General features: G+C 46.0%; 2 protein-coding genes across 7 annotated transcripts; one reads left to right on the top strand and one right to left on the bottom strand.

Annotated features, from left to right (window-relative positions):
- Positions 1–470: 470 nt before the first annotated feature.
- On the bottom strand, positions 471–13,437 carry RHNO1 (RAD9-HUS1-RAD1 interacting nuclear orphan 1). 2 transcript variants are annotated; one of them, XM_066257694.1, is made up of 3 exons: positions 13,341–13,437; positions 3,805–4,056; positions 471–2,123 (listed from the first exon to the last, which is right to left on the bottom strand). In XM_066257694.1, exons 2-3 carry the CDS (start codon positions 3,970–3,972, stop codon positions 1,566–1,568), a joined length of 726 nt encoding a protein of 241 aa, XP_066113791.1. In that variant the 5' UTR covers positions 3,973–4,056; positions 13,341–13,437; the 3' UTR covers positions 471–1,565. The 2 variants fall into 2 exon arrangements, with proteins under 2 accessions (XP_066113791.1, XP_066113790.1); XM_066257693.1 differs by lacking the exon at positions 13,341–13,437 and adding an exon at positions 11,743–11,805.
- Positions 11,928–27,332, top strand: FOXM1 (forkhead box M1). 5 transcript variants are annotated; one of them, XM_066257690.1, is made up of 9 exons: positions 11,928–12,100; positions 13,916–14,499; positions 15,101–15,246; positions 16,618–16,809; positions 17,699–17,827; positions 18,481–18,525; positions 19,570–19,639; positions 19,822–19,997; positions 25,374–27,332. In XM_066257690.1, the coding sequence occupies exons 2-9, from the start codon at positions 13,998–14,000 to the stop codon at positions 26,397–26,399; spliced, it is 2,286 nt and encodes a 761-aa protein (XP_066113787.1). In that variant the 5' UTR covers positions 11,928–12,100; positions 13,916–13,997; the 3' UTR covers positions 26,400–27,332. The 5 variants fall into 5 exon arrangements, with proteins under 5 accessions (XP_066113787.1, XP_066113786.1, XP_066113784.1 ...); XM_066257689.1 differs by having other exon boundaries at positions 15,101–15,252; positions 19,573–19,639; XM_066257687.1 differs by having other exon boundaries at positions 15,101–15,252.
- The last annotated feature ends 451 nt before the right edge of the window (positions 27,333–27,783 follow it).

The following is a 27,783-nucleotide window of genomic DNA, read 5'->3' as shown; positions in this document are numbered from 1 at the left end:
TAAGAGGCCTAGAACTTGTCATAAGCTAGGAGAGCAGAGCATTGCACTGGCTGGGTCAGCCTCAACTCACTGTGTGACCCTGGACATGGTTCATTACCTGTGGTTCAAATTCCCATCTATAAAATAAACAGAATCAAGTTTGGCCTTGACCTTACACAGAGAAGCAGAATAGATTCTTTTTTGGGTTTTTTGTTTTACAGAACAGGAGGGAAAGAGAGGGAGAGAGAAACATCAACTCCTTGCTTCACTCCAGTTGTGCATCCATTGGTTGCTTCTCATATGTGCCTTGACTGGGGATCCAGCCGGATCTCAGTGCTGGGGTTGACACTCTATCCACTGTGCCACCACTGGCTGGGTCAAAGTAGGTTCCTAAAGCTGAGTGGAGTTGAACAGATGCTCTTTGTAGTGGTAAAAGAACAACAGAGATATTTTGTGACTGGGCAGCTCTGCATTAATTGCAATAAGTAGTATTCACTGAAATGTTTCCACATTTATTTACATACATTTTAAACAGTTACTCCAAGAAATCATTTTGCTACCCTATTTAATATTTACAGATTTCACTGGTTGGAAATAAAAAATAAAACATAGCATACCCAAATAACTTATCCATGTCCCCTTTATCTCCCCAATTCTACCGCAATCACTAAAACAGGGCTTGCTGCCCTTTTGTCTTGTTTCAGCAGAAGAGCCAAAGTTGCATAGGTGGAAGTTCAGCTATAAAGTCACAGAATTTGCTTTGATTTTTTTCTGTCCATTAGATCACAGAGGAAGCTGTCACTGAGCCCAACAGAGTTGGTACTCAAAAATGTGGAATAAATTGGTTTGAATGAGGTGATTAAAGGATTGAGTAGTGATTAAAGCAAACAATTAAGAAAGACCTTTGGTGGAGGAGGCAGTGTTGCTGCATTATTGGCAGTCAGAAGCAGTATTCTCTAAAAACCTTCTGCAACCATTTACACACACTTTAAACAGTTACTGTAAGATATTTAAATGTTTTAAACAGTTAACATGAGAAAAATATAAAGTAAACTATTTGACACTAAAAACTGTTTATGATATTTTAAAAAGCAAATCTGGGAACTGAATTACTTTATAACTCTAAGGATCTGGTTAAATTTTTTTTTTTTTTTTTTTTTTTTTTTACAGAGACAGAGAGAGAGTCAGAGAGAGGGACAGACAGACAGGTCAGAGAGAGATGAGAAGCATCAATCATCAGTTTTTTTGTTGCAACACTTTAGTTGTTCATTGATTGCTTTCTCATATGTGCCTTGACCACGGGCCTTCAGCAGACTGAGTAACCCCTAGCTTAAGCCAGTGACCTTGGGTCCAAGCTGGTGAGCTTTGCTCAAACCAGATGAGCCCACGCTCAAGCTGGCGACCTCGGGGTCTCAAACCTGGGTCCTCCGCATCCCAGTCCGACGCCCTATCCACTGCGACACTGCCTGGTCAGGCCCATTTCAATTTATTGATGTACTCTTCTATGAGCCAGAAAAAGTAACTTTAGCAGCTCTATGAACAGCAGCAATCAATTTCTTGAGATTACTGATGTCTCAGAAATCGTGTCAGTTTTTCACAAGGAACTGACTTTTGCTCAGCTTCCCTCTCTCCCTGAGGTAAGTAAACAGGTGCTGTCGTCTCCTCCACGTGACTTTTATGCCATACTTCTCCTCAGGAGTGTCTTTAACCAGGACAGGCCCAGGTTCTGGGCTCTCAGGAGTACTAGTGTGAAGGGAGCAGTGTAGCAGGCTGTTTTCCCTCTGATCTGTGGGAGCAGGCACCTGTTTCACAGAAGATGACTCTGGGGTCTGGATATCAGGTGCAATGAACATATAAGGTAAGTTTTCAAGTGCATGTGCTGACTGTTCCCCACAGCTTTGGGGACTGAGCACTGGAACTAAGTGCCTTCCGGAAATGTCCTCTGAATGATTGGGGCACTCCCGGGTTAAGGGGCTTCCAAGTGTGGCTGAACTAGAAGACTGTGGACTCTCAAATGTTAGATGTGGAAACTTGGAGGTGGTAGATCTTCGACTTGAACGTCTTGCCTGGTCTTGGTGATGATGTTTCCGTTTCCTGTTGGCTGGGAACCAGCTTTCTGCTGTTGTATCAAACTGAGGTGATACCTAAGGATCAACAAAGAAAGGTGAGGAGAGCCACATACCAAGCAAACCTAAGAGAGGAAATTATTTCTAATGACCAGAGGCCAGAATCCTAAATGAGACCCACTATTTTGAAGGACACAAAACAAAAACACCTGAGATATTAGAAAGAGATATGAAGATACTAATTTTGATCAACCTATTTAATCTCTATGCTTTTCCATTTCCTCATGTAAGAAAGGGGACAATGCCTCTTTTTCTTTTTGTGTGTGTTTTTCCAAAGTTAGAAATGGGGAGGCAGTCAGACAGACTCCCACATGTGCCCATCCAGGATCCACCTGGCATGCCCACCAGCAGGCGACACTCTGCCCATCTGGGGCATTGCTCTGTTGCAACTGGAGCCATTCTAGCACCTGAGGCAGAGGCCATGGAGCCATCCTCAGCACCCGGGCCAACTTTACTCCAATGGAGCCTTGGCTGCCAGAGGGAAGAGAGAGACAGAGAGGAAGGAGAGGGGGAGGGGTGGAGAAGCAGATGGGTGCTTCTCCTGTGTGCCCTGGCCAGGAATCAAACCCTGTACTTCCACATACTGGGCTGACGCTCTAAGACCAGTTTTTGTTTTTTTTTCAGAGACAGAGAGAGAGATTCAGAGAGAGGGATAGATAGGGACAGACAAACAGGAACAGAGAGAGATGAGAAACATCAATCATTAGTTTTTCATTGCGACCCCTTAGTTGTTCATTGATTGCTTTCTCATATGTGCCTTGACAGTGGGGCTACAGCAGACCAAGTGACCGCTTGCTCGAGCCAGCAACCTTGGGTCCAAGCCGGTGAGCTTTGCTCAAACCAGATGAGCCCATGCTCAAGCTGGCGACCTTGGGGTCTCGAACCTGGGTCCTCTGCTTCCCAGTCCGACGCTCTATCCACTGCGCCACCGCCTGGTCAGGCGAGACCAGCAGTCTTATTTACCATTGATCTGATCCCAGCACCTAGCAGACTACCTGCACAAAGGCCCTGGTAAAGAATGAATGGCTGGATGCAAGAAGAGGGAGTGAGAGTGTTGGTAGAGAGCAAGTAGCACAGGACCTGGCATGTAATGAGTTCTCAATAAATGTTCATTCCTCTTCTTACCCTCAGGATTCTAACATTTATGTTTTTCCTACAAGCATGAAGCAAGTATTAAGGTTCTTCTAAGCAATCCTGAACAAGTTATATTTACTAAGCCCTCCTAAGCAAATTTTATGCTTTTGTCTGGTCCTTTTGCTATACTACTTCCCAGGGCTTTTAAGCTGTCAAAATATGACATAGGCCATTTCTGTGTTTTTTCCCAAGGTTCACTCTATTAAACAGTAAATAGAGTACTTAGCTAAATACCTCTTTCATGAAGCTCAGAAAACAATCTCATTTTTTACTAGTTCTGCCATTTACCTGGCTTTCTCCCCGAGCTACTGGGTAGTGAAACTTTTTTACTAAACTCTTTCAGAGGAATGTGGGGTAGGGGGAAGACTCCAATTCCCACCAACCCAAGTGGAACTTTTCTAACTTAGAAGATACACCAGAAGAGATGGCTTACAATAGAGCATATTGCCTTCTTATCCCTGCCCCTATGCATCTTACTCTTTAGAAAACCTTGTTCAAGGGACAGAAGAGTCAGTATTCTGAGAAGCCTAGCAGTAAAAGTCAAAGTAAGAATCCCATGGCCTACCCAGGAAGTGATGACGTTGTGGTCAATGGCCTTGCTGGGCACTTGTCTAGTGTGGGTGATAGGAAGCTGTGGCGATGCATAGTGGTGCTTGGGGCCCTCCAGTGGTTGTTGGTGGAATAGCAGCTGGGCTTTCTGGGACGTTCCGCGGCGTTTTTTTCTGGGAGGCATCAATAAGTAAATGAAGAGCAATTAGTAACCACATGGTGCTGGTTGTAGTCAAGTCCAAGGAGAGGCTCCAATTCCAACCCATGCCTGCAGAGAAGAAACAAAAGCTCTTCCTTATACCCTGCCAGCTAGTTCTACTATCAACTCACCACTCACACCGAAAGTTGCAAGGAGTACAGTGACCTAACCTACACCATCAAGTTAAAACACAGTAGTTCACATTCAACATTTGCTCAATGAACACATGTCAAGCATGTGTTAAGTGCTATGCTGGGTGTTGGGAATTTAAAAATTACTTTTTCTACTATCATTTATTGAGTGCCAAGCACTTGTAGGGACACAGAAGTCAGACTGTCCCTGTTTCAAAGAGTTGAGAGTCCAACAGCAGGAGAGACAATTACTTTTCTTTTTAATTTTAATTTAATTTTATTTTATTTAGAGAGAGAGAGGGGGAGAGAGAGAGAGACAGAGACAGAGACAGGAACATCAATCTGTTCCTGTATGTGCTCCGACCAGGGATTGAACTGGCAACCTCTGTACTTTGGGACAATGCTTCAACCAACTGAGCTATCCAGCCAGGGTCAGGAGAGACAATTACAATAAAGGAACCAATGCTTCCACTCACCGCGGGGGAAGCTTTCTAGAGAGAGTGACAGCTGACCTAGGTATGAAGGGCAAGGGAAAGGCAACGAGGGTAGGCACTCCACACCCAGGAGCAGCACCTACACAGCACAAAGACATGAAGGAGCATATTATGTGTTCAGGGATCACAGACCCCATGGAGCTGGATACAACGTATGAAAAGATGAATGGCATGAATTGAGGCCAAACATGGTATCAATGTTAGTTCAGAAAAACCAGATGTACCACATGAGTTTGAATTTTAGCCTATTTACTGAATAATTTTAAGAAAAAAAAAATGATCATACTTGGACTGTTTCTTAACTTTTCCCCCAGATAATTTTGAACATATACAAAAGTAGATTAAATAATATAATGAGCGTAACCAGGCGGTGGCGCAGTGCATACAACGTTGGACTGGGATGCGGAGGACCCAGGTTTGAGACCCTGAGGTTGCCAGCTTAAATGCAGGCTCATCTGGTTTGAGCAAAGCTCACCAGCTTGGACCCAAGGTCGCTGGCTCGAGCAAGGGGTTACTCGGTCTGCTGAAGGCCCACGGTCAAGGCACATATGAGAAAGCAATCAATGAACAACTAAGGTGTCGCAACAAAAAACTAATGACTGATGCTTCTCATCTCTCTCCGTTCCTGTCTGTCTGTCCCTATCTATCCCTCTATCTGACTCTCTCTCTCTGTCTCTGTAAAAAAATAAAAAAAAAAATAATATAATGAGCTCCCATGTACCCATCAACCAGCTCCAATAATAACAATCAACCCATGGCCCGTCCTGACCCATCCACATCCCTAACCACATTCCCTAGCCCTAGATATAACTGAAGAAAATACAATATTCCCATTCATTACATAATTTCCATTAATATAACATATATGTAAATTATTTAATATTATCAATTGTCTCATAATGCATAGTTGCTTTTTGTCTTTTAGAAAGATCATCCTGGCCTGACCAGGCAGTGGCGCAGTGGATAGAGCGTAGACTGGGATGCGGAAGACCCAGGTTCGAGACCCCGAGGTCGCTAGCTTGAGTGCAGGCTCATTTGGTTTGAGCAAAAGCTCACCGGCCTGAGCCCAAGGTCGCTGGCTCAAGCAAGGGGTTACTCGGTCTGCTGAAGGCCCGCGGTCAAGGTACATAAGAGAAAGCAATCAATGAACAACTAAGGTGTTGCAACGTGCAACGAAAAACTGATGATTGATGCTTCTCATCTCTCTCCGTTCCTGACTGTCTGTCCGTCTATCCCACTCTCTGACTCTCTCTCTGTAAAAAAAACAAAAAAAACGAAAGATCATCTTGGCAACAGTGTGAAAAGATAAAAAACAAGGATCCTGGAAGTAGGAGGACCAGTTTTAGGAGGGTACTGTGTTACCAAAGTGAAAAATGATGAGGCCTGAACCTGGGCTCTCCGTGGAGATGGGAGGCTGGAGACAGAGGCAGGGTCAACTGGACCCAGAAAGTAATAAAAAGTCTGAGAAAGCATCCACTGAATCTAGTAACCAGATCAACTTTAATGAGGGCTTTGTCAATGTAATGGTGGAACAGAAGTTTGAACGCAATAGGTAGAACATTAAATGGGAGGGGTGCAGCTGAGCATTCTAAGCCTAGAAAGTCACACAGAAGGGTACATTGGTTCCACTATACACTCATGACTCATTCTTTGTCAACAAAGAAAATAACATATTCTGACTTATATCACTAGGTAGAGGAGATATAGGTAAAGAAAAAAGAGAAAGTCTCTACCCTCAAGAAACTAACATTTTGCCCCAGCCTGGTAGGTCAGTTGGTTAGAACATCATCCTGATAACAAGCTCCCATGTACCCGTGCCAAGGCTGTGGTGTTCAATCCCACATCAGGACACATATAAGAATCAACCAATGAGTGCATAAATAAGTGGAACAACAAATCAATGTTTCTCTCTCCCTCCCCCTCCTTCACCCCTCTCTCTGAAATCAATAAATTGTTTTTAAATTTACAAAAAAAAAAAAAAAAAGAAAGAAAGAAAAGAAACTTTTTTTTTTTTTTTACAGAGACAGAGAGAGGGACAGATAGGGTCAAGGCAGGCAGGAACGGAGAGAGATGAGAAGCATCAATCATCAGTTTGCGACACCTTAGTTGTTCATTGATTGCTTTCTCTTATGTGCCTTGACCGTGGGCCCTCAGCAGACCGAGTAACCCCTTGCTCAAGCCAGCAACCTTGGGTCCAAGCTGGTGAGCTTTGCTCAAACCAGACGAGCCCGTGCTCAAGCTGGCGACCTCAGGGTCTTGAACCTGTGTCCTCCGCATCCCAGTCCAACGCTCTATCCACTGCGCCACCGCCCAGTCAGGCGAAACTAACATTTTTAGGGACAAAACAGATACTACACCTATTTGTTCATTCAACAAATATTAACTGAGTACCTACTGTGTGCCAGACCCTGGTCCAGGTGCTGAAAATATATACCAGAATACAAATTAAATTCCTACCCTATGGCACCTACCTCCTAGTTGGAAGTGATTAAACAGGATAAGGGGTTGAGTGGCTGAGTGCTATTTTAGACAGGGTTGTCAGAGAAAACCAATCCGAAAAACTGATATTTGAGCAAAGACCTGAATAAATAAAGAACAAGCAAACAACAGAAAGAGTGCGCAAAGAATAATCCAGGTTACAAGAATAATAAATGACCACAGGTGGGAATACATCTGACTCAAGGAACAGTAAGATCAGTAAGGCTGAACTGGAGAGTGGTAAGTGATAAAACTAGGTTTTATGGGCAAGGTTAAGGAGTATGGATTTAATTACTCCTAATGTGACGGGAAGCCACTGAAAGGTTCTAAAGGGAGAAGGAACATAATCTGATTTATACTTTTTTTTTTTTTTTTTTTTTTTTTTACAGAAGCAGAGATAGACAGGGACAGACAGACAGGAACAGAGAGAGATGAGAAGCATCAATCATCAGTTTCTCGTTGCGACTTCTTAGTTGTTCATTGATTGCTTTCTCACATGTGCCTTGACGGTGGGCCTTCAGCAGACCGAGTAACCCCTTGCTGGAGCCAGCGACCTTGGGTCCAAGCTGGCGAGCTCTTTGCTCAAAAAAAGCCAGATGAGCCCGCGCGCGACCTCGGAGTCTCGAACCTGGGTACTTCCGCATCCCAGTCCGACGCTCTATCCACTGCGCCACCGCCTGGTCAGGCTAATTTATACTTTTAAAGGGTAACTTGAGGAGCTTTGTGAGAAAAGGTGGGTTGGGGGCAGGGGGTGACAAAGGAAACAGGAACCCAATTAGAAAGCCATAGTGCTGCCTGACCAGGCGGTGGCGCAGCGGACAGAGCATTGGCCTGGAATGCTGAGGACCCAGGATTGAAACCCCAAGGTTGCTGCTGGCTTGAGCGCAGGCTCGTCCAGCCTAAGCACCAGGTTGCTGGCTTGAGCAAGAGGTCACTGGCTCGGCTGGAGCCCTTCTTCCCCCAAGGTAGCAATCTGTACAGTGAGAAGGGTTGAAACTAACCAGCTCGAAGTGGACACTACTGCAGCAATCCTACTGTATTTATGTATCAAGTTCATTTTCCACAAAGATTATCTTAAAACTTTTCCACTTTCTTGAAACTTTAGAACTCTCCTCTCTCAACAAATGACCTATTTCCTACTTCACAAAGAATACAGGAGACATCAAAGAAAATATATTTACCAGAAAGCATGGAAAACTGCATACCGTATTCCCCCATATATAAGACACATCTTATAGAGTGGTTGTAGATTTTTTTTTACTTGTATTTCCTGCTTGTTTTTGCGCTCATTGTTGAAGACTGTGATTCATCATTAAGACACAGATGAGGGCCCTGGCCGGTTGGCTCAGCGGTAGAGCGTTGGCCTGGCGTGCGGGGGACCCGGGTTCGATTCCCGGCCAGGGCACATAGGAGAGGCGCCCATTTGCTTCTCCACCCCCACCCCCTCCTTCCTCTCTGTCTCTCTCTTCCCCTCCCGCAGCCAAGGCTCCATTGGAGCAAGGATGGCCCGGGTGCTGGGGATGGCTCCTTGGCCTCTGCCCCAGGCGCTAGACTGGCTCTGGTTGCGGCAGAGCGACGCCCCGGAGGGGCAGAGCGGTCGCCCCTGGTGGGCGTGCCGGGTGGATCCCGGTTGGGCGCATGCGGGAGTCTGTCTGACTGTCTCTCCCCGTTTCCAGCTTCGGAAAAATACAAAAAAAAAAAAAAAAAAAAAAAAAGACACAGATGAGGGCCTGACCTGTGGTGGCACAGTGGATAAAGTGTCAACCTGGAAACTCTGAGGTTGCCGGTTCAAAACCCTGGGCTTGCCTGGTCAAGGCACATATGGGAGTTGATGCTTCCTGCTCCTCCCCCCTTCTCTCTCTCTCTCTCCCCTCTCTATAATGAATAAATAAAATCTTAAAAAAAAAAAAAAAGATAAATAAAACTTGGGTTCAATAACTTTATGTAATACTTTTCAAATTTTGGGCCCCAAAATTAAGGTGCATCTTATACATGGGAGCATCTTATACATAGGGAAATACGGTATATTTGCCGCCATCCCCTCCTTTCTTCTGTAATTAGAGGTCAAGTCTCTTTCTAAGGCTTTTCTCTCTGGCTGAGCTTTGGAGCCTTCCTCACTCTGTATACATTTTTTAGACAATCATCTGCTCATGTTTCAATAACCACCTGGATATAGATGACTTAAGTATTTATATATTCAGCTTAGAATTTTTCACATTCATGGCCTATATAACCCACTGCTATCTATTTGATAGCAACTAGATGTCTCAAATGCACTTCAAACGTAACATGTTTAAAACTGGATTCATGCTCATTTCCCTTATACTCTGGCCACAAATGTGATTATCCTCCAGGGCCCTGGCTTGGAGAATGTTACCATCATTCATCCAGGTATGCATCCAAAAACCCTGACATTTTCCTTTCCCCTCTCCCATCTGACCCAACACCACTTAAACATGTCTTCTATAATGTCCCTCTCTCCCCACCAGCCTTCAAGTTCCAATAATTCTGGCATGGGTAATTGCAATAGCCTATCTCAGGCATGGCCAACATATGGCCAGTGGGCCAGATCCGGCCGGCATAATGAGTTTATGCGGCCTGTGATTAAATTTTTAATATTCTCCGCTACTTTAAAATCTCAGCTACTTAGAAGCGGAAGCGTCTTTGATTATTGGAAATCAAGATATTTAAGAAGATAGTGATACGCAGAAAAGAATTCTGCGTGTGACTAATCTAGGGTTACTTCCAATAATTGGTCGAATGGATTTGCGATACTTCTTTTTCTTTAAAAATTCCATTATAAAGATTTACAACTTTTGCACTCGTCTGTACTTGATATGAACTGTTTGACGTTTAGCGGCGATGTGAAACCCACATTCTTTTAGGTGGAGTTTGCCAGTGCGCACCGAAGGTCAAACAAGTCATTATTTTTGTGGTCAAGTGTGCTGAATCAACTGGCATTGTAGCATAGACAATAGCTGCAGCTGATAACTGAAAATGTGTCCAAGCTGTTTGTAAAACAAAATAATTGTTTTATTTGTGATATAACCCTTTCAAGCTCACTCTATTAATTAAATATTGTTTTGATTGATTGTGATACAGTTTGGATATTTATACGGTATGTAATTTTATCTTTATTAAAATATATTTTTATTAAAAATATATTGTATATTAAATTTTTCACTCATTTATTCATAAACAAATTATATAATAAAATTTTGTTTACTTAAATGAATCGTTTTTGTATTTAACATTTTTTATTTATTTATTTATTTTTACAGGGACAGAGAGAGAATCAGAGAGAGGGACAGAGACGGACAGATAGGGACAGACAGGAACAGAGAGAGATGAGAAGCATCAAACACCAGCCCTTCATTGCAACACCCTAGTTGTTCATTGATTGCCCTCTCATATGTGCCCTGACCACGGGCCCTCAACAGATCGAGCAACCCCTTGCTCAAGCCAGCGACCCTGGGTCCAAACTGGTGAGCCTTTTTTGTTGTTGTTCAAGCCAGATGAGCCCGCGCTCAAGCCGGCAACCTCGGGGTCTCGAACCTGGGTCCTTCCGCATCCCAGTAGATGTTCTATCCACTGCGCCACCGCCTGGAAAAATTTTTAATTTTTATATTTTGTCCACCCATGAAAAAAGTTTTCTTTCTTATCTGGCCCCAGGGCAGAAACCATGGCCACGCCTGGCCTATCAGGTCTACTGTAATCCACTCTGGCACCCCCTGCAGAGACCTTTTAAAAATGTGCATCTGATCTTGACACTTCCCCTAAAAATTTTTGACATTTGGATAAGGACCAGCTCCTCAGTTATGACTTGAGCCCTGCTTCCTCTGTTCCAGCTTCATCTCCCAGCACACCCTCTGCTCACAGGGCTTTCAGACCTTACTCCCTTAGCTTTGAGGGTTTCCATCCCTTCTTTGCATAAAAGATCTTACCAAGCTTTAGTTCATCAGAAAAGCCTTTCCTGGCCTACCTAAGGCAAACTCTCCTTATTGTAGATACTCAGTTATCACTGACCTCTAATTTATCACTTCAGTTATAACTCTCTATTAGCTTATTTGATTCTCCCAAAACATCTGTGCTCCCTCTTTCCTCCCAATAGGCTGTGAACTCAAACCTCTGCCAGTGTATCCTAGCAGGGCCTGACACATATTAGGTCCTCAACAAAATCTGTTGACTAAGTTAACAAAGTACTTCACTATATATAAAAGATTGGCTTTTGGAGGGGAGTGAATGAGACAGTATTTGAAGATTCGGAGCGAAGGTAAGGTTTATGGTGTGTAATTTTTTTTAAGATGTTGGAATCTTGCGTAAGATTACATGCTGTCCTCAACTACTCAATCTGGTACGGGAAACTAGACGATGGTTAGTTGCTGGATAAGGTCTACACAAGTTCCCGCAGTAAGAAATCAACCAGGGTAGACTTTGAAAAGGTAGGGAGAGCCCGAGGGAGGCAGGGAGGATCCTCCTACCCTGGGGTAATTAGGGCTGCCGGGACCGTGCGAGCAACAGCCGGGCAAGGGGCCGCCCCAGGCGCCGCCGTCGCCCAGTTGCCCGCGGCCCTGCCACCACGGGAGCCCTACCGGCGCCCTCCGAGCCCCCCCGGGCCGCCCTCTCCCCACGAGCCGGCCCAGCCGCCTTACCCGCCAGGCGGCGTCCCGGCCGCCGACGCCGATCCTCCAGCCGCAGCGGAGCGCGGAGACAAGAGCCGGCGCCTATTGGCAACGCTCCGTCACGTGACCGCAACGCTCCGCCGGCGCCAATTTCAAACAGCGGAACTAACTGAAAGCTGCGGTGCCCGACCCCACCCCCGACTCCCAGACCGGGACCCCCTCCCCTCCCGGGATCCCCCGGGATTCCCCACCCCTCCCGCACCGCCGGGGACCCGGCGGGCCCGGCGCGAGTCCCCGGCCGGCACCCTGGCTCGGCCCTCAGGCTGGAGGAGCCCGGAGTCCGCCCTGGGAGCCACAGCGCGGCGGCGGCGGCGACCGCAGTCGGGAGGTGAGCGGGAGCGGAGGAATGGAGGCTGAGGCCGGGCGTTGGCGCCGGCACGCAGCAAGGGCTCGGGTGCGGCGGGCAGGGAGTCCGGCAGCAGGACGCGGGACAACAGTGAGGGCTTAAGGACATTCAGGGGGACGTCTGAGCGAGGGCACAAATTATTTTCTGCATCCCACCCTCTGGCCTGTCCACATTTCTTTCTCAAAATACCCCTCGGCTTTCCCTGAAAGTTTGACCTCCGCACTTTGCCCGCGTTCTTGCCAGGGCAGGGGTAGCCTGCTTTCATAGGCAGACACTGGCTGGGATGAAGATTGAGCTGATTTTGTATTAAGTCAAAGACAAACCTGTCCACACACTTTTCTGCTTCCAGGTGCTCTCACCATAATACCGCACTGCCTCCACATCAGCCTCTTAAGGATACTTCTCTTGGTTCTTGAGAACCCTGCAAGGTTTCTCTGGTCAGGATGGGGTGGTGAGGTCAGAGGAGCCACTCTGGAAGGCTCCCGGGCTAGATAAAGTGTTGACAATGATAGGAAGAAGCTGGTCAAAGCAGAGAAGGGAAAATTAAGCCTGAGAAGATATCTGGGGGATGGAGAGGGGGTAATAGTATCTACTGATTGATAGGGGAGGGAGGGAGGGAGGCTTGATGAGATAGGAGGTAGAAGTAAAACTGAGATTTGAAGGTGGAGAAAACCTAGAAATAGAGGAAAAGAAGAAGACAGTGGAAAGGGCTTGTGAACTCCTTGCAAATGGCAAATATCATGAGTGTAACAATCATTTTTAGAGATGTTCAAATGTCCTAAAAAGCAGACAGCCTGTTCCTTTGCCAAATTACCCCTAAATAGAATCACACAATTTTACATAATGGTCAAATATGCTATATATCTATTAAAATCAACAAAGCACAATTTTTAAAAATTTAGCACAATATTTTTAAAAGATAGAACTGTTTTGTGTTGTTGTTTTTTTTAACATTACAGAACCCCTTAGCATATTGATAACAGCACATTTCAGTAGTCAGGAGATATGGTGTATAGTCTTTGTTCTAGAAAAAAATTAATACAATAACATGCTTAGAAAATTAAAATGTGAATAAGGACCTGCAAGTACTTAGAATGTCACTATATAAATATTTTTGCAAATTGTGAAAGAAAAATGTACTGTTTGAAAATCAATGCAAGTATACTAGCCTGTGAAATTAAAACAGCACCCCTTCCTGTTATGCAGCGCACAGCCTGCTCACCTTCATGTTGGCCCTGAAGAGAGCAGCTGCCCTTTTACCTGAGGTCTTGTGAACAGGATGGTTTCTTCAGTGGTGTGGCAGTGGTGCCATGGTACAACTCGCCTTTCTTCCCTGATTCTATTGGCACTGATCCATTTATTTATAAACTAAGATGAGATAAAAATAGAAAGGCTCTATCCTAGAATGGATTATGAGATCAGATTTTGTCAGGACTCTTAATTACAAAATGTCCTCCTATCCCAGCATTCCTGTCCCTGTAGTCATAGCAAGTGATCTATATTCTAGTAGACAATAATAGATATTTTTACATTTTTGTAAGTGCCTCACTTGTTTCTGTAGACAAACATTCTCAGGCTTCCAGAAGACCTTTGGCTGTGTTGACCTACATTCAACCAGTCCCACTTTTCCCATTTGAATTGGCTTCTGTTTGCTCCCGTTTTAGCTTTCTTTTGTCAGTGTAACTCCTCTCCTTCTTGTCTGAGGTCTTTACAGAGGCCCAAGGATTACTCATGGCAGTCTTGGTCATAGGAGGAGGAATGCCTCTCTCTAACAGAAGCTCCTTCTCATCCTAACAGATCTGCGACATCCTGCTGCTCCTTCCACTTTGCAGGATCCATGCTTGTAATTCTCAATGGCGAGTGAAAGCACATATTCATAATGAAAACCAGCCCCCATAGGCCACTGATTCTCAAAAGACGGAGGCTACCCGTTCCTGTTCAAAATGCCCCAAATGAGACATCGGAAGAGGAGGCTAAGAGGCCCCCTGCCCAACAAGAGCTTGGTCAGGTGCGGGCCTCCAATGAGGTGGCAGAGTCCACCTCTTGCAAGTTTCCAGCTGGGATCAAGATTATTAACCACCCCACCATGCCCAGCACCCAAGTGGTGGCCGTCCCCAACAATGCCAATATCCAGAGCATCATCACAGCATTGACCGCCAAAGGAAAAGAGAGTGGCAGCAATGGACCCAACAAATTCATCCTCATCAGCTGTGGGGGAGCCCCCAGTCACCCTCCAGGATCCCAGCCTCAAGCCCAAACCAGCCAGGATCCCAAGAGGACAGAAGTGATCACTGAACCCCTGAAACCAAAACCAGCAGTGATGGATGTGAATCTTCCTAGACCACCTGGAGCCCTTCTCGGGCAGAGATGGGAGAACTGTGGTATGTGTCTGCAAGGCGAAAGGGTGAGGAGCTCAGCCTTTCCCCTTTGGTGGCAAGGACTGCAGTCGGTTATGTTGATGTCTGCAATAGACAGGCATGTAGCCTGAACCAGGAGAAAATCATTCTGAAACCTTGACCCAGATCCTTTGGGCACCTTCCAAAGAGTTGTAATTATCATTTAGCACTTTTACTTGCCTTCTTTATATTGGAAAAAGATTTCTTTATTTTTTCTGTTTATCCTTCCCATTGACTGTGTAAAGAAGTAGGAATCTTTCTCCATCTTAAAGGAGAAAATTAAGGCATGAGGAGGAAAAGTGGTTCTCTCTGTGTAGATATTCAATAACTTTTCTATAAGTTGCTTTGACTGATCTCTAAGGCTCAGTGTGGCCCAGATAGAAATGCAACTTGAACCAGGCTCCTGAATTTCTCCTGGAATCCATAATGGGGCAGAGTACCTGAGGGCCACAGTAAAGTCAACAGGTATGGCCCTTCTCCCTAAAGGTCGAGTTCTTGAGAGGTGATCCCTAACCTCTAGTTTTGATGGGCCCACCAGGTATCAGATTAGGCAGCTAAGTGACATCTTGGATTATTTCCCCTTTAGCTGGCGGTGAAGCAGTAGGCTGCACTCTTAACAACAGCTTGACCAATATCCAATGGCTTGGAAAGATGAGTTCGGATGGACTGAGCTCCTGCAGCATCAAGCAAGAGATGGAGGGAAAGGAGAATCGGCACCTGGAGCAGAGTCAGGTTAAGGTGAACTGTCTGTCACTAGGGAAATCAGAGCCCATGCAGGGAACCTTCAGCGGCCAGTGCAGCAGAATTTGCAAGTTCTAGTATCAGTGCTCACTTAGTGCAATTCTGTATAAGTTTTGTGCTACCTTTTTGCTTGGGATCTTGCCCACCCATTCCTTGAGGAAAGACTCCTTGGACTCTCCTATTCCATCAGCACTGAATTTAGTGCTCCGCCCTTAGTAACTATTCAGGAAATGATGAAGAGGTCTTAGTTTGGAAAGCTGCTTAAACTTTAAAGGAGCAGCCCAACAGTATGAAAGGAATACAGCATTGTTAACCAGGTAGTTTTCTTAAAAGATTTTTAATATAAAATAAAGTGAGTAAGATGTGAATTTTATATATTTCCCCAGCAATCAAAATTGATTTGACCCAGGTGTGTGGCCTGGGGTTGTTTTTCATAGTCGCTGCACACCTAGATTCTGTTGTATATACCTTTGAATCATTCATCCCACAATTTTTAAAAGTGAACATTAACATGGATGTGTATATAAGTTAAAAATTGGACCGTTCACTTAAAATGTGTACTTTATATAAAGTTACTTATATAAACATGCAAATATAACAAAAAGTATATAAACTTACAAATATAATAAAGCTCGATACCTTTTTTATTTTTTAAAGCTTAGTATTTTTAAAATATGAATTTTCAGACCCTTGCCTAAGACTTAATCAAATGTGTACTTTGCAGACATTTTTCTGTCCTGTACTTGGAAATATAGTATTTCTCTCACACAAACATTGAAAGGGGATGGGAGAGGACTAAGACTGAGGCCTCTTGGCCCCCAGGTCTGAAAAATGGGTGTGGTTATTATGTAAAATCAATGTTTTAAGAATCATAACATATACCCAAAATTTCCTGAGAAGTTTTAACTACCAAAAACTACACTTCCTGGCTGGCTAGATCATTTGGTTAGAGCATCTTCCTGGTATGCCAAGGTTGAAGGTTTGAGCCCTGATCAGGGCACATACAAGAATCAGCCAATTAATGCATAAACAAGTAAAACAAAAAATTGGTATTTCTCTTTCTCTAAAATAAGTTAAAAAAAAAACTGGACACTTTCTATTGGGTAATATCTTCAACAAAATTCGTTAAGGCAGAGAAGTGGTTCTACATCTCGGGACTGGACTGGATCATCTCTAAGACCCTTCCTAATTCTGAACTTGCATTCTATGGAATAGTGGTCTCGGATGAGCTTATTCTAGTGTGATTTTTATGGGATGAGGGGTTTCTCTAGGGAATGTTCTTTAAGGGAGGCTGGAGAATGTCTTATGAACTCTTCTACGTCGTTCTCCTTTCTCTCACCGTCTGGTTTCTCACACCCTCAGGTTGAGGAGGTCCCAGGAGCATCAGCATCCTGGCAGGACTCTGTGTCCGAGCGGCCCCCGTACTCTTACATGGCCATGATACAGTTTGCTATCAACAGCACTGAAAGGAAGCGCATGACCTTGAAAGACATCTACACTTGGATCGAGGACCACTTCCCCTATTTTAAGCATATGGCCAAGCCAGGCTGGAAGGTACTGTGTTCCATAACAACCCAAGTCGAGGTCACTCTGGTCTGACAGTTTGTCTACACAGACGTGCAGCACTTTGTGTCTGGTGTGCTGAGAGAACATTAAATGCAAAGGATGCTAGAATTAAAACGATTGTGTCTTTTGAATTATGACTTGATCCTACTGAGTCCAGGCAAAATCATCAATAAGAACTCTAGCCACTTCCATCTGTCACCACCTAAGGTTGACTGTGACTCTAATGTAGCAGTGAGCCCACTGTAGTGCTGCACTGAACAGCAGCTAGAGGACCTAAGTAGGTTTATGAATAGATCTTTTAAAAACAGTGCTGTCTGCGGGCCTCATCATTCACCTCTAATGTCACATAAAATTTCTAGAAGGCAAGGATGGCCCCTTCATTGTATTCATAGGGACACAGAAACGCCTGGGACTCACTGTAGCTCACGCTGTAATGTCAGCCACAGCTCGCATCCACTGACAAATAGTCAGCTCCAAACCAAAGGTTTTTTGTTTTGTTTTCCTTCCAGTAGAACTTCTAACTTCACACTCTTACCTCAACTAAATTTCCTAGTTTCTTCATTTCTTTACTCTCCCATCTTGCTCTTGATTATTGCTTCACAGTCTCACTCCTCTTTCCTAGCCCTTGACAGCTATTGGGGTCTTTCATTTAACACCCACCTGAGAAATGGCACCAGTCTTTATCCCCATAGGATAGACGGGTTTCTGGCTGAGGTGGATGGCTCTGCAGCATGGAGATCAGGGAGAGAATTGGTCGCGTGACAAGGCCTTTGCTGGGTACAGTGGGCAAGGCCTGAGGTTGATTTCCCCTCAGCAAACATCAAAGCTGATGTTTCTGAAGCTAAAATTGCTGATAACCAGTTGTCTCTTCTTTCAGAATTCTATTCGCCATAACCTGTCTCTCCATGACATGTTTGTTCGAGAGACATCTGCCAATGGCAAGGTCTCCTTTTGGACCATTCACCCCAATGCCAATCGCTACTTGACCTTGGACCAGGTATTTAAGGTAAGTGTCCCAGTTTCTTCTAAATGGGACCAGAGTTGGAGGTCTTAATATCGTCAAAAAGAAACAAGTGGTCCTTGTGATAATCTTACCTGATCGGGGAAAGTTGGAAGCAAGCAAGCCTATAGGTGATTTGAATAAAACTCACTGAATTAAGTACAATTGACAAATACTAAATGACACACTTTGTTGCTATACCAGGCCATAGACAGGACTGCTTGAATCCAAATAAGAGGACTTCCTGGGACAGTGTTTCCCTAACTGCCCTGTGGATAAGAATTGCCTGGGATGCTTGTTAAGATAGAGCTTCCCACGCCCCTGTCTTGGGGCTTCTGATTCATTGGGTCTGGGATGGGCCCAGAGATTTTAACAAGCATCTGAGGTGATTCTTACAGAGAAATTCTAAGAAACCTTGTTTTTAAAAAGCCTTTCTTTAGGCTGGAGAACAGAAACTGAGCCGGCAGAACTACTTCTTCATGAGTGATTGTTTTGGGTTTTCAGAGTGCCCATAACTATTCTGCTGGGAGGGACAGTTGTCCAGGATGGCCCTCAGCATCAGGCAGGAATAGGCATTTTTCCCAATGTGGTCATATTGGTTGACCGTGCTGGTGGTAACTTCATCTCATTTCTCTCCCACAATGCCTGACCACCACCAGCCACAGGAACCAGGGTCTCCACAATCGCCCGAGCACTTGGAATCAGTAAGATTCTTTCCCTCTGGCTCGGGGCTTGGCCTTGTTTTCCTTTCACTGCTCAGCATGGCTTTAGTGGACAGAGACAGGACCCTCAGCAGGGGAAGGGAGCCTTGGCTGTGTGACTGCCAGTCTAAATACAGAGCACGCCAGGCTTCTGGGAATGAGGAATTTGTGACTGTCACCTCTTCTCCCCAGAAGAGGGAGATGCCCACTGCTCCTCCCCACTCCCCCTCACATGGGTATCATGAAAGTGCACTCAGCGGAGCAGGTGTGATGGCAGGAGGACATGCCACAGGCTTGGTGTGAGACAGCAACCACAGTGCATGGCATCAGTCTGGCAGGCAGCCATGCTTTCTCTCTCACCCTTGTTTTTCTTTTTTTTTTCTTTTTTTTATTCAGTGAGAGCAGGGGAGGTGGAGAGACAGACTCCTGCATGCGCCCTGACTGGGATCCACTTGGCAAGCCCACTAGGGGGCAATGCTCTGCCCATCTGGGGTGTTGCTCCATTGCTCAGCAACCGAGCTCTTCTTAGCGCCTGGGGTGGAGGCCATGGAGCGATCCTCAGCATCTGGGGCCAACTCACTTCAATTGAGCCATGGCTGCAGGATGGGAAGAGAGTGGGAGAGAAAGAGAGAAGCAAGAGGGGGAGGGGGAGAGAAGCAAATGGGTGCTTCTCCTCTGTGCCCTGACCAGGAATCAAACCCAGGACACCCACACACTGGGCTGATGCTCTACCACGGAGCCAACCAGCCAAGGCCACACCCTGGTTTTTCTTTGCTACTCCGAGAGCCACATGCTTTAGCATCCCCTGGGGTGATGAGGACACATGGATGAGATGCTGGGACTTGCCACCTTATGTCTGTGTGCTGTCCACCTTTCCCACTAACCAGGCTTTGGTGGCTGTGCTCACCTGTATCTTCCCAGAGCGGCTTTGGTTTCTGGGCTGTCAGTTAGCTCAGTGTCCGGTACCACAGCAGCCAGTGGGTTCTGCCGCCTTCTCCCCCTCCTTAGTAACGCAGGTTTCTTTCTCTTCCTGTCTGCCACGCACAGCAGCAGAAACGACCCAATCCTGAGCTCCGCCGGAACGAGACCATCAGAACTGAACTCCCACTGGGCGCACGTTAGTATGGGAGAGTGGGCCTCAGGCCTCATCCTTGTTCTGGGGGCATAGCTTTAGGGGATCAGACTCCAGGATTCTGTGCCTTGCTCAGGGATCTGAGCCCAGAGAAGAGCACAGCTCCTGGGATTGAGAAGGGGTGTCTCCCTGGACCCCTACTCCTCATCTCTCCCTTTTCCTCCTAGGGCGGAAGATGAAGCCATTGCTACCCCGGGTCAGCTCATACCTGGTACCCATTCAGTTCCCAGTGAACCAGCCACTGGTGCTACAGCCCTCAGTAAAGGTGCCATTGCCCCTGGCCGCTTCACTCATGAGCTCAGAGCTTGCCCGCCACAGCAAGCGAGTCCGCATTGCCCCCAAGGTGAGTGGCTTCTGTTCTCCTCTGAGGGTTAAGTATGTTTGGACCTACATCTTGCAACTGCACCCTGGTAAGTGTCTCTTGAGAAGGGAATAAATCTAGTTGGATAGATAAGGTAATAAAACAATGGAAAATTTAATAGCATTATAAAAGTTAAAAGGGGATTTGGTCCTGTCAGAAGGCCCATAAAGACCTGATGAGTTTATAAAAATTCAGACAAGGTAATTATGATAGATGGGCTGGGATGGTTAGGGAAGAGTTTTCAAAGGAAGCAGGTCTTAGAAAGAAGTGGATTTAGGTAAACAGACAACAGTGGAGAGTATGGAGGCAGGAAATGCTGGTCTGTACCCAGTAATAGTGGAATGAACTGCTCAGCCTAGCTCCGGGTTTCTCAGCCCCGTTACTATTGACATTGAGGGCGGGATAATTCCGTGCTCGGTGAAGAGGGGCTGTCCTGTGCACTGATGGATGTTTAGAGGCATCCCTTGTCTCTCCCCGCTAGATGCCAGGAGCACCTCCCCTACCAACCCTTGTGAAAATTAGATTAAAATGTCTTCAGACATTGCCAAATACCTCTTGAGGTCAAGGGTGTGTGAAATTACTCCTGGTTGATAAGTAAATATCATTGGTCTAGTTTGAGAGGAAGGTGCAGAGGGTAAGTTAAGACCATATTTTGATGGGCTACCAGGTCTGAACCTAACCCTGTAGAGAAGTTTTTGTGAGCAGGAACTGACCTGTAACAAAGCAGGAAAAGGGCCCCACCCTTTTCACTGTTGGAAACAGAGGGGCTCTGGAATTTAGAGGCTTGGGTTGCTCTTTTTTTCTTCATTGTTTTATACATACTACCATATATAATTGTACATACATGCATAAATGAGGTTGTAGCATGTATATTGTTTTTGTTTTAATGAAGTCCTTTTCCTCTTCTTTTTACTTCCCCTCCACCTTTACCCACATTGCCCCTTAAGATAATCCATGTTGAGCCCTGGCCGATTGGCTCAACGGTAAAACATCGGCCAGGCATGTGGAAATCACGGTTTCCATTCCGGTCAGGGCACACAGGAGAAGTGAGCATCTGCTTCTCCTCTCCTCCCCCTTCTTGCTTCTCTCTTTCTCTTCTCTTTCTCCCATCCCTCTCCTCTCTTTCTTTCCTTTTTCTTTCCTCTCTCTCTCTTCCTCTCCCTCAGCCATGGCTCAAATGGTTTGAGCAAGTTGGCCCTGTGCTCTAAGGATAGGTCCATGGCCTCGCCTCAGGTGCTAAAATAGCTTGGTTGCCAAGCAACAGAGCAGTGGACCCAATGGGCAAAGCATTGCCCTATAGGGGCTTGCCAGGTGTATCCCTGTCTAGGTGCATGCAGGAGTCTGCCTCTGCCTCTGCCTCCCACTTAATTAGAAAAGAAAAGATAATCCATGTTAACAGTTTATTACACTTCTGTATTTTATGCATGCTTAGTATAATAAACATACATATATAGCCATAGCCTTTTTATAAATACACATATAATACACAGAACATTGAAACTGGTAGCATTTACAAATACTCTTCTGCTTCATGGAAATGCTCCCAAGTCACTTGGCACAGCTCCAACTCACTATCTTTTAACCCTTTGAGTAGTGAGGTTTTTTTCATGCTCACTGACCCTCAAGAGTAACATTTTTTTTTTTTCAAAAAATGAAATTAGGCCTGACCTGTGGTGGCGCAGTGGATAAAGCGTCGACCTGGAAATGCTGAGGTCGCCAGTTCAAAACCCTGGGCTTGCCTGGTTAAGGCACATATGGGAGTTGATGCTTCCAGCTCCTCCCCCCTTCTCTCTCTCTGTCTCTCTCCTCTCTCTCTTTCTCTCTCTCTGTCTCTCTCTCTCCTCTCTAAAAATGAATAAATAAAATAAAATTTAAAAAAATTTTTTTAAAAATTTTTAAAAAATAAAAAATAAAAAAAATTTTTAAAAAAATGAAATTAGTTCCAGTAATAGTTTTAGCAACTTAAAATCGTGTTTGTTTGATAACCAGTTTACAGAGACAGAACGAGAGTCAGAGAGAGGGATAGATAGGGATAGACAGGAACGGAGAGATGAGAAGCATCAATCATCAGTTTTTTGTTGGGGCACTTTTAGTTGTTCATTGATTGCTTTCTAATATGTGCCTTGACCGTGGGCCTTCAGCAGACCGAGTAACCCCTTGCTCGAGCCAGCGACCTTGGGTCCAAGCTGGTGAACTTTGCTCAAACCACATAAGCCTGCACTCAAGCTAGTGACTTCGGGGTCTCAAACCTGGGTCCTTCACATCCCAGTCCGACGCTCTATCCACTGCGCCACCGCCTGGTCAGGCTACATCTGCTTTTTTTTTTATTTTTATTTTTATTTTTTTTTGTATTTTTCTGAAGCTGGAAACGGGGAGAGACAGACAGACTCCCGCATGCGCCCGACCGGGATCCACCCGGCACGCCCACCAGGGGTGACGCTCTGCCCACCAGGGGGCGATGCTCTGCCCCTCTGGGCATCGCTCTGCCGCGACCAGAGCCACTCCAGCGCCTGAGGCAGAGGCCAAGGAGCCATCCCCAGCGCCCGGGCCATCTTTGCTCCAATGGAGCCTTGGCTGCGGGAGGGGAAGAGAGAGACAGGAAGGAGGGGGGGGTGTGGAGAAGCAAATGGGCACTTCTCCTATGTGCCCTGGCCAGGAATCGAACCTGGGTCCCCTGCATGCCAGGCCGACGCTCTACCGCTGAGCCAACCGGCCAGGGCCTACATCTGCTTTTTTTTAATGTTGCCTGACACATGTATGATTGTACTCAGGATGGTCAAGAGGCACAAGGAGGTACATAAACATTCGTACTACTTAAAGTTAATGGCCACATAATATTCCATGGTGTGGCTATGCCATAATTTTTCCAACCATTCCACTTTTATGGACACATTTTGTTTCTAGTTCTTTTTCCTATGAACAATATTGCAGCAGATATCTTTGCAAGTATTTTCTTTAAAATGTTTTTATTTATTGATTTTAGAGGGGGGCTGGGGGGGGGGAGGGACAGGAACATCACTCTGTTCCCATATGAGCCCTGACCAGATAGATGCCTCTGTGCTTTGGGATTATGATGCTCTACCACCCGAGCTCCCTGGCCAGGCTGCAAGTGTTTTCTCACTAGTGTTTTTATTTCTACGGGATAGAGTCCCAGGCATGAGATTGCTGAGCAACGAGGTATTTTAAATTTTACTAACTATTGCCAGGTTGTTTTCCAAAAATCTGTGATAATTCACATTTCCACCAGCAATATATGACAATACCTTTGTCTTTGCTAGCAGTTGATATTATTAATCTTTTAATATTTACCCATTTAGTGTACATATAATTATTTCATCTTTTTTGTTTATTAGTGAATATAATGTTTATTAGTAAGTATTTCTTGTTATGTTTGGTCACTTGGGATTGTTTACTGTGAGATGCTTATTTATGGACATTGCCTATTTTTCATAGGGTTTTGTTAATAATTTGTAAGAGTTCTTTGTTAAAAATGTTAGCCTAAAAAATTTTAATCTTCTGTCTTTTATGCTGATTTTTTTTTTATTTCTATTTTTTCTTAACTTCATTGATGGGTTTCTCTTACCACAAGAAGATTTAAAATTTTTATATAGTCATATTTGTCTCTCTTCTCTCTTACAGCTTCTGGGTTTTCAGTCTTGGTTAAGAAGGCCACCCTACCCTCAGATTGTACATGTAGTCTCCTAGATTCTCTTTCAGGATTTATGTGGTTTAACTTTTTCTTTTGTCTTTGTAGATGGTATAAAGTAGGCACCTAATTTTATTTTTTCTTTGACAGATACTAATTATGCCAGCACCATACTAAGTGCTCTATCTTTTCCTCCTGAAATTGAACTACCACCTTCATCATATATTCTCATATTGAATAGTTTTTTTTAAACTTTAGCTTTTTTTTTTTTTTTTTTACAGAGACAGAGAGAGAGGCAGAGATAGGGACAGGCAGACAGGAACAGAGAGAGATGAGAAGCATCAATCATTAGTTTTTTGTTGAGACACCTTAGTTGTTCATTGATTGCTTTCTCATATGTGCCTTGATCGTGGGGCTACAGCAAACCGAGTGACCCCTTGCTCGAGCCAGTGACCTAGGGTTCAAGCTGGTGAGCTTTGCTCAAACCAGATGAGCCTGCACTGAAGCTGGCGACCTCGGGGTCTCGAACCTGGGTCCTCCATGTCCCAGTCCAACGCTCTATCCACTGCGCCACCGCCTGGTCAGTGGCTGCCTGACCAGGCGGTGGCGCAGTGGATAGAGCGTCGGACTGGGATGCGGAAGACCCAGGTTCGAGACCCCGAGGTCACCAGCTTGAACCCAGGGTTGCTGGCTCCAGCAGGGGGTTGCTCGGTCTGCTGAAGGCCCACAGTCAGGGCACATGTGAGAGAGCAATCAATGAACAACTAAGGTGTTGCAGCGTGCAATGAAAAACTGGTGATTGATGCTTCTCATCTCTCTCCGTTCCTGTCTGTCTGTCCCTGTCTATCCCTCTCTCTGACTCACTCTCTGTCTCTGTAAAAAAAAATAAAAATTAAAAAATTAAAATAAAAAAAAAAGAGGCCTGACCAGGTGGTAACACAGTGGATAGATTGTTGGCCTGGGACACTGAGGACCCAGGTTCAAAACCCCAAGGTCCCCGGCTTGAGCGCACAGACTCACTAGCTTAAATGAAGAGTCACTGGCTTGAATGAATGTGGGATCATAGACTTGAGCTCAAAGGTCACTGGCTTGAGCAAGGGGTCACTGGCTCCGCTGGAGCCCCCTGGTCAAAGCACATATGAGAAAGCAATAAATGAACAACTAAGGTGCTGCAACAAAAAATTGATGCTTCTCATTGCACGCTCTCTCTCTGTCTCTCTCACTAATGCTAAAAAAAAAAAAAAAAGGTTTTAAGACTTTAGAAAGACAAAAAGAGGCCTGACCAAAGTGGTGGTGCAGTGGATAGAGCATTGGACTGGGACGCGGAGGACCCAGGTTCGAAACCCCAAGGTTGCTGGCTTGAGTACGGGCTCATCTGTATTGAGTGCAGAGTCACTGGCTTGAAGCCCAAGGTTGCTGGCTTGAGTAGGGAATCACTAGCTTCGCTGGAACCCCCTGATCAAGGCATGTATGAGAAGCAATCCATGAACAACTAAAGTGCCACAACTAAGAGTTGATGCTTCTCATCTCTCTCCCTTCCTGTCTCTCTCTTTCTCATTCTCTCTCTCTCTCTCAAAAAAAAAAAAAAGACAAAAAGAGGATTAGTAGCATCGTGTCACTTTTTAAAATCATCATCTTGTGTCCTGCCTGGTGGCTGGGTTGAAGCGAGGCCTCGAGAGCTCCCTTTCACCTTGTCCCTGCTTCCCTTTCAGGTACTGCTAGCTGAGGACGGGGTAGCCCCTCTTCCCACTTCAGGGCCAGTGAAAGAGGAGAAACTCCTGCTTGGAGAAGGGCTGTCTCCTCTGCTTCCAGTTCAGTCCATCAAGGAGGAGGAAATCCAGCCTGAGGAGGAGACACCACAGTTAGGGAGGCCCATCAAGGTGGAAAGCCCGCCCCTGATAGAGTGGCCCTCACCGTGCCCATCTGTCAAAGAGGAGCTCTCTCAGTCCTGGGAGGACTCATCTCGCTCTCCCACTCCAAGGCCCAAGAAGTCCTATAGTGGGCTCAGGTCCCCAGCCCGGTGTGTCTCTGAAATGCTCGTGATTAAACGGAGGGAGAGGAGGGAGAAGAGCCGGTCTCGAAGGAAACAGCACCTACTGCCTCCCTGTGTGGATGAACCCGAGCTGCTCTTCTCAGAGGCTCCTGGGACTTCAAGACAGGCCACAGAGCTTGCTCTCCCCTCAGAGTCATGTGTGCCTGCCTCCCAGTTTGGCTACTCCCAGGAGGAGGGGGGACCTTTTAAGACACCCATTAAGGAGACACTGCCCATCTCCTCCACCCCGAGCAAATCTGTCCTCCCCTTGAGCCCCGAATCCTGGAGGCTTACACCCCCAGTCAAAGTTGGGGGGCTTGATTTCAGCCCAGTACGAACCCCCCAGGGTGCCTTTGGCCCCCTACCTGAATCCCTGGGCCTGACGGATCTCAGTACCACCCCACTGAAAAGTATCCCCCTCTTTGACTCACCCCGAGAACTCAGTTCTGAGCAGCCCTTTGACCTCAACCCTGACCCCTTCGGCAGCTCTTCCCCCTCAAATACAGAAGTCCCCAAGCTGGGCTCCCCCGAGCCACAGGTTGCCAGCCTTTCAGCCAACCGCTCCCTGACAGAAGGCCTGGTTCTGGACACAATGAATGATAGCCTGAGCAAGATTCTGCTGGACATCAGCTTCCCCGGCCTAGAAGAGGACCTGCTAGGCCCTGACAACATTAACTGGGCTCAGTTCCTTTCTGAGCTGCATTAGAGACTTGCTGCTCAAGCTCTCAACTCTGCTGGGCACTCGTGTGGCTGGGTCATCCAAGGCACCTGAGCAAGGACAGCAGGGACCATCCGCCCCACTTGGCCTGGTTATACCAAGGCAGACATCATGCCACAGCAGCCACTGGGCCCTCTGTAACCTTGAGGCCCTGGTGGCTAGACTCTGTCCCACCCTGTTTCCTCCTAAAGAATCCAATTCCTCCCTCTCCCTGCAAGAGCTGAAGGGTGGGCATAGCAGGAACAGGATGAAAAGAGATTAGGAACTCCCAGACTGTGGCAGTCTCACCTTCCCTGCTTCTTGCAGGGTACCCTTGTAAATAGTGTATATCATACAAATTATTCTCTAATTTTAAATGTAAGCTTATTTCCTTAGATCATTATCTACAGACTACCAGAAGGTAGGTAGAATGACGGGAGTTTCAGTTTGCTTCCGTTTCTTGGTTTTCGTTTCTAAAGAAGGTGAGGGGCGGGGAGACCTGCAGTGCTTGGTTTCCTCTAGGCCCACGACACCTGCCTCAAGGGCTCTGCTGTAGGCACCCAGACAAGCAGATCTGCTTGCCAGAGCCCCTCTTATTGCCCCTCCCTCCCCCCTCCCCACGTTTCCAAGTCCGCTTTCCTGCAAGACGAGATCCTGGAAAAAAATGTCTCTTATAATGTGTCTAGAGTTGAATTGGAGGTGAGGGATTGATGCATCTGAAGCAAAGTGTTGTGTGTGCACAGATGTGCGCCCATGTGATGTTTCTCTGTTAATGTCCCTAATTTTTCCAGAGAGACTAGCACTGATGAGAATTTGGCCCCAGGCTTGAGAAGGCTGGCTTTCTTAGCTTGTACCACGGCTTTGCAAAGAGCCACCCTAGGCCCCAGCTGACCACATGCATATGAGCCAGCACAAGAACACTACTGTAACTACTAAATAAAATGCAGGGTAGAAACATTGGTGTCTGTGGTGTGTTAGTGTCTGGTCCCTGAGGTAAAGGGGGATTGGAAAAGAAAATGGGTGATATAGGTGGTAGAGCAAGGCCTGAAGCCAGCACACAGCACTTGAGAGTGCCAAGGGCTTTAGCTTGGATCGCCTCCCACACCCTGCACAAGCACACAGCCTTTCCAACTCAGAAACAGCTTCCCAACCACTGGTCCTGCTTAGCTGGTCCCCACTCAGGGGAAGGAGTAGATGGGGCAGACAATCCAGGACATGAGGAAAGGATGGGCCAGTTACAGGTGCCTCCAGTCCACCGCTACCCCCAACCCAGGGTCTGAATGCTAGCCTGCCTGGCTTTCTTTCTCCTCACCTTCCCCAGGCAAGTCCTACCCAGTAGAGCTCCCATTACCATCCTTCCTAGTCAAAACTTGTCTCATCCCTGGCTGTCTCA

Source organism: Saccopteryx bilineata, chromosome 2 (assembly GCF_036850765.1).
Source record: "Saccopteryx bilineata isolate mSacBil1 chromosome 2, mSacBil1_pri_phased_curated, whole genome shotgun sequence".
NCBI classification, from domain to species: domain Eukaryota; kingdom Metazoa; phylum Chordata; class Mammalia; order Chiroptera; family Emballonuridae; genus Saccopteryx; species Saccopteryx bilineata.
The sequence above is the reverse complement of the archived record's forward strand: the minus strand, read 5'-3'. Positions and strand labels throughout refer to the sequence as shown.

Bases quoted from the DNA above. Each gene is read 5' to 3' on its own strand.
- FOXM1 (XM_066257687.1), top strand. From the start codon at position 13,998: ATGAAAACCAGCCCCCATAGGCCACTGATTCTCAAAAGACGGAGGCTA. The intron at 17,828-18,480 runs GTAAGTGTCCCA...GACCACCACCAG, and splicing joins CCTTGGACCAGGTATTTAAG to CCACAGGAACCAGGGTCTCC. The intron at 18,526-19,569 runs GTAAGATTCTTT...TGCCACGCACAG, and splicing joins CGCCCGAGCACTTGGAATCA to CAGCAGAAACGACCCAATCC.
- RHNO1 (XM_066257694.1), bottom strand. From the start codon at position 3,972: ATGCCTCCCAGAAAAAAACGCCGCGGAACGTCCCAGAAAGCCCAGCTG. The intron at 2,124-3,804 runs GTAGGCCATGGG...GTTGATCCTTAG, and splicing joins ACAACGTCATCACTTCCTGG to GTATCACCTCAGTTTGATAC.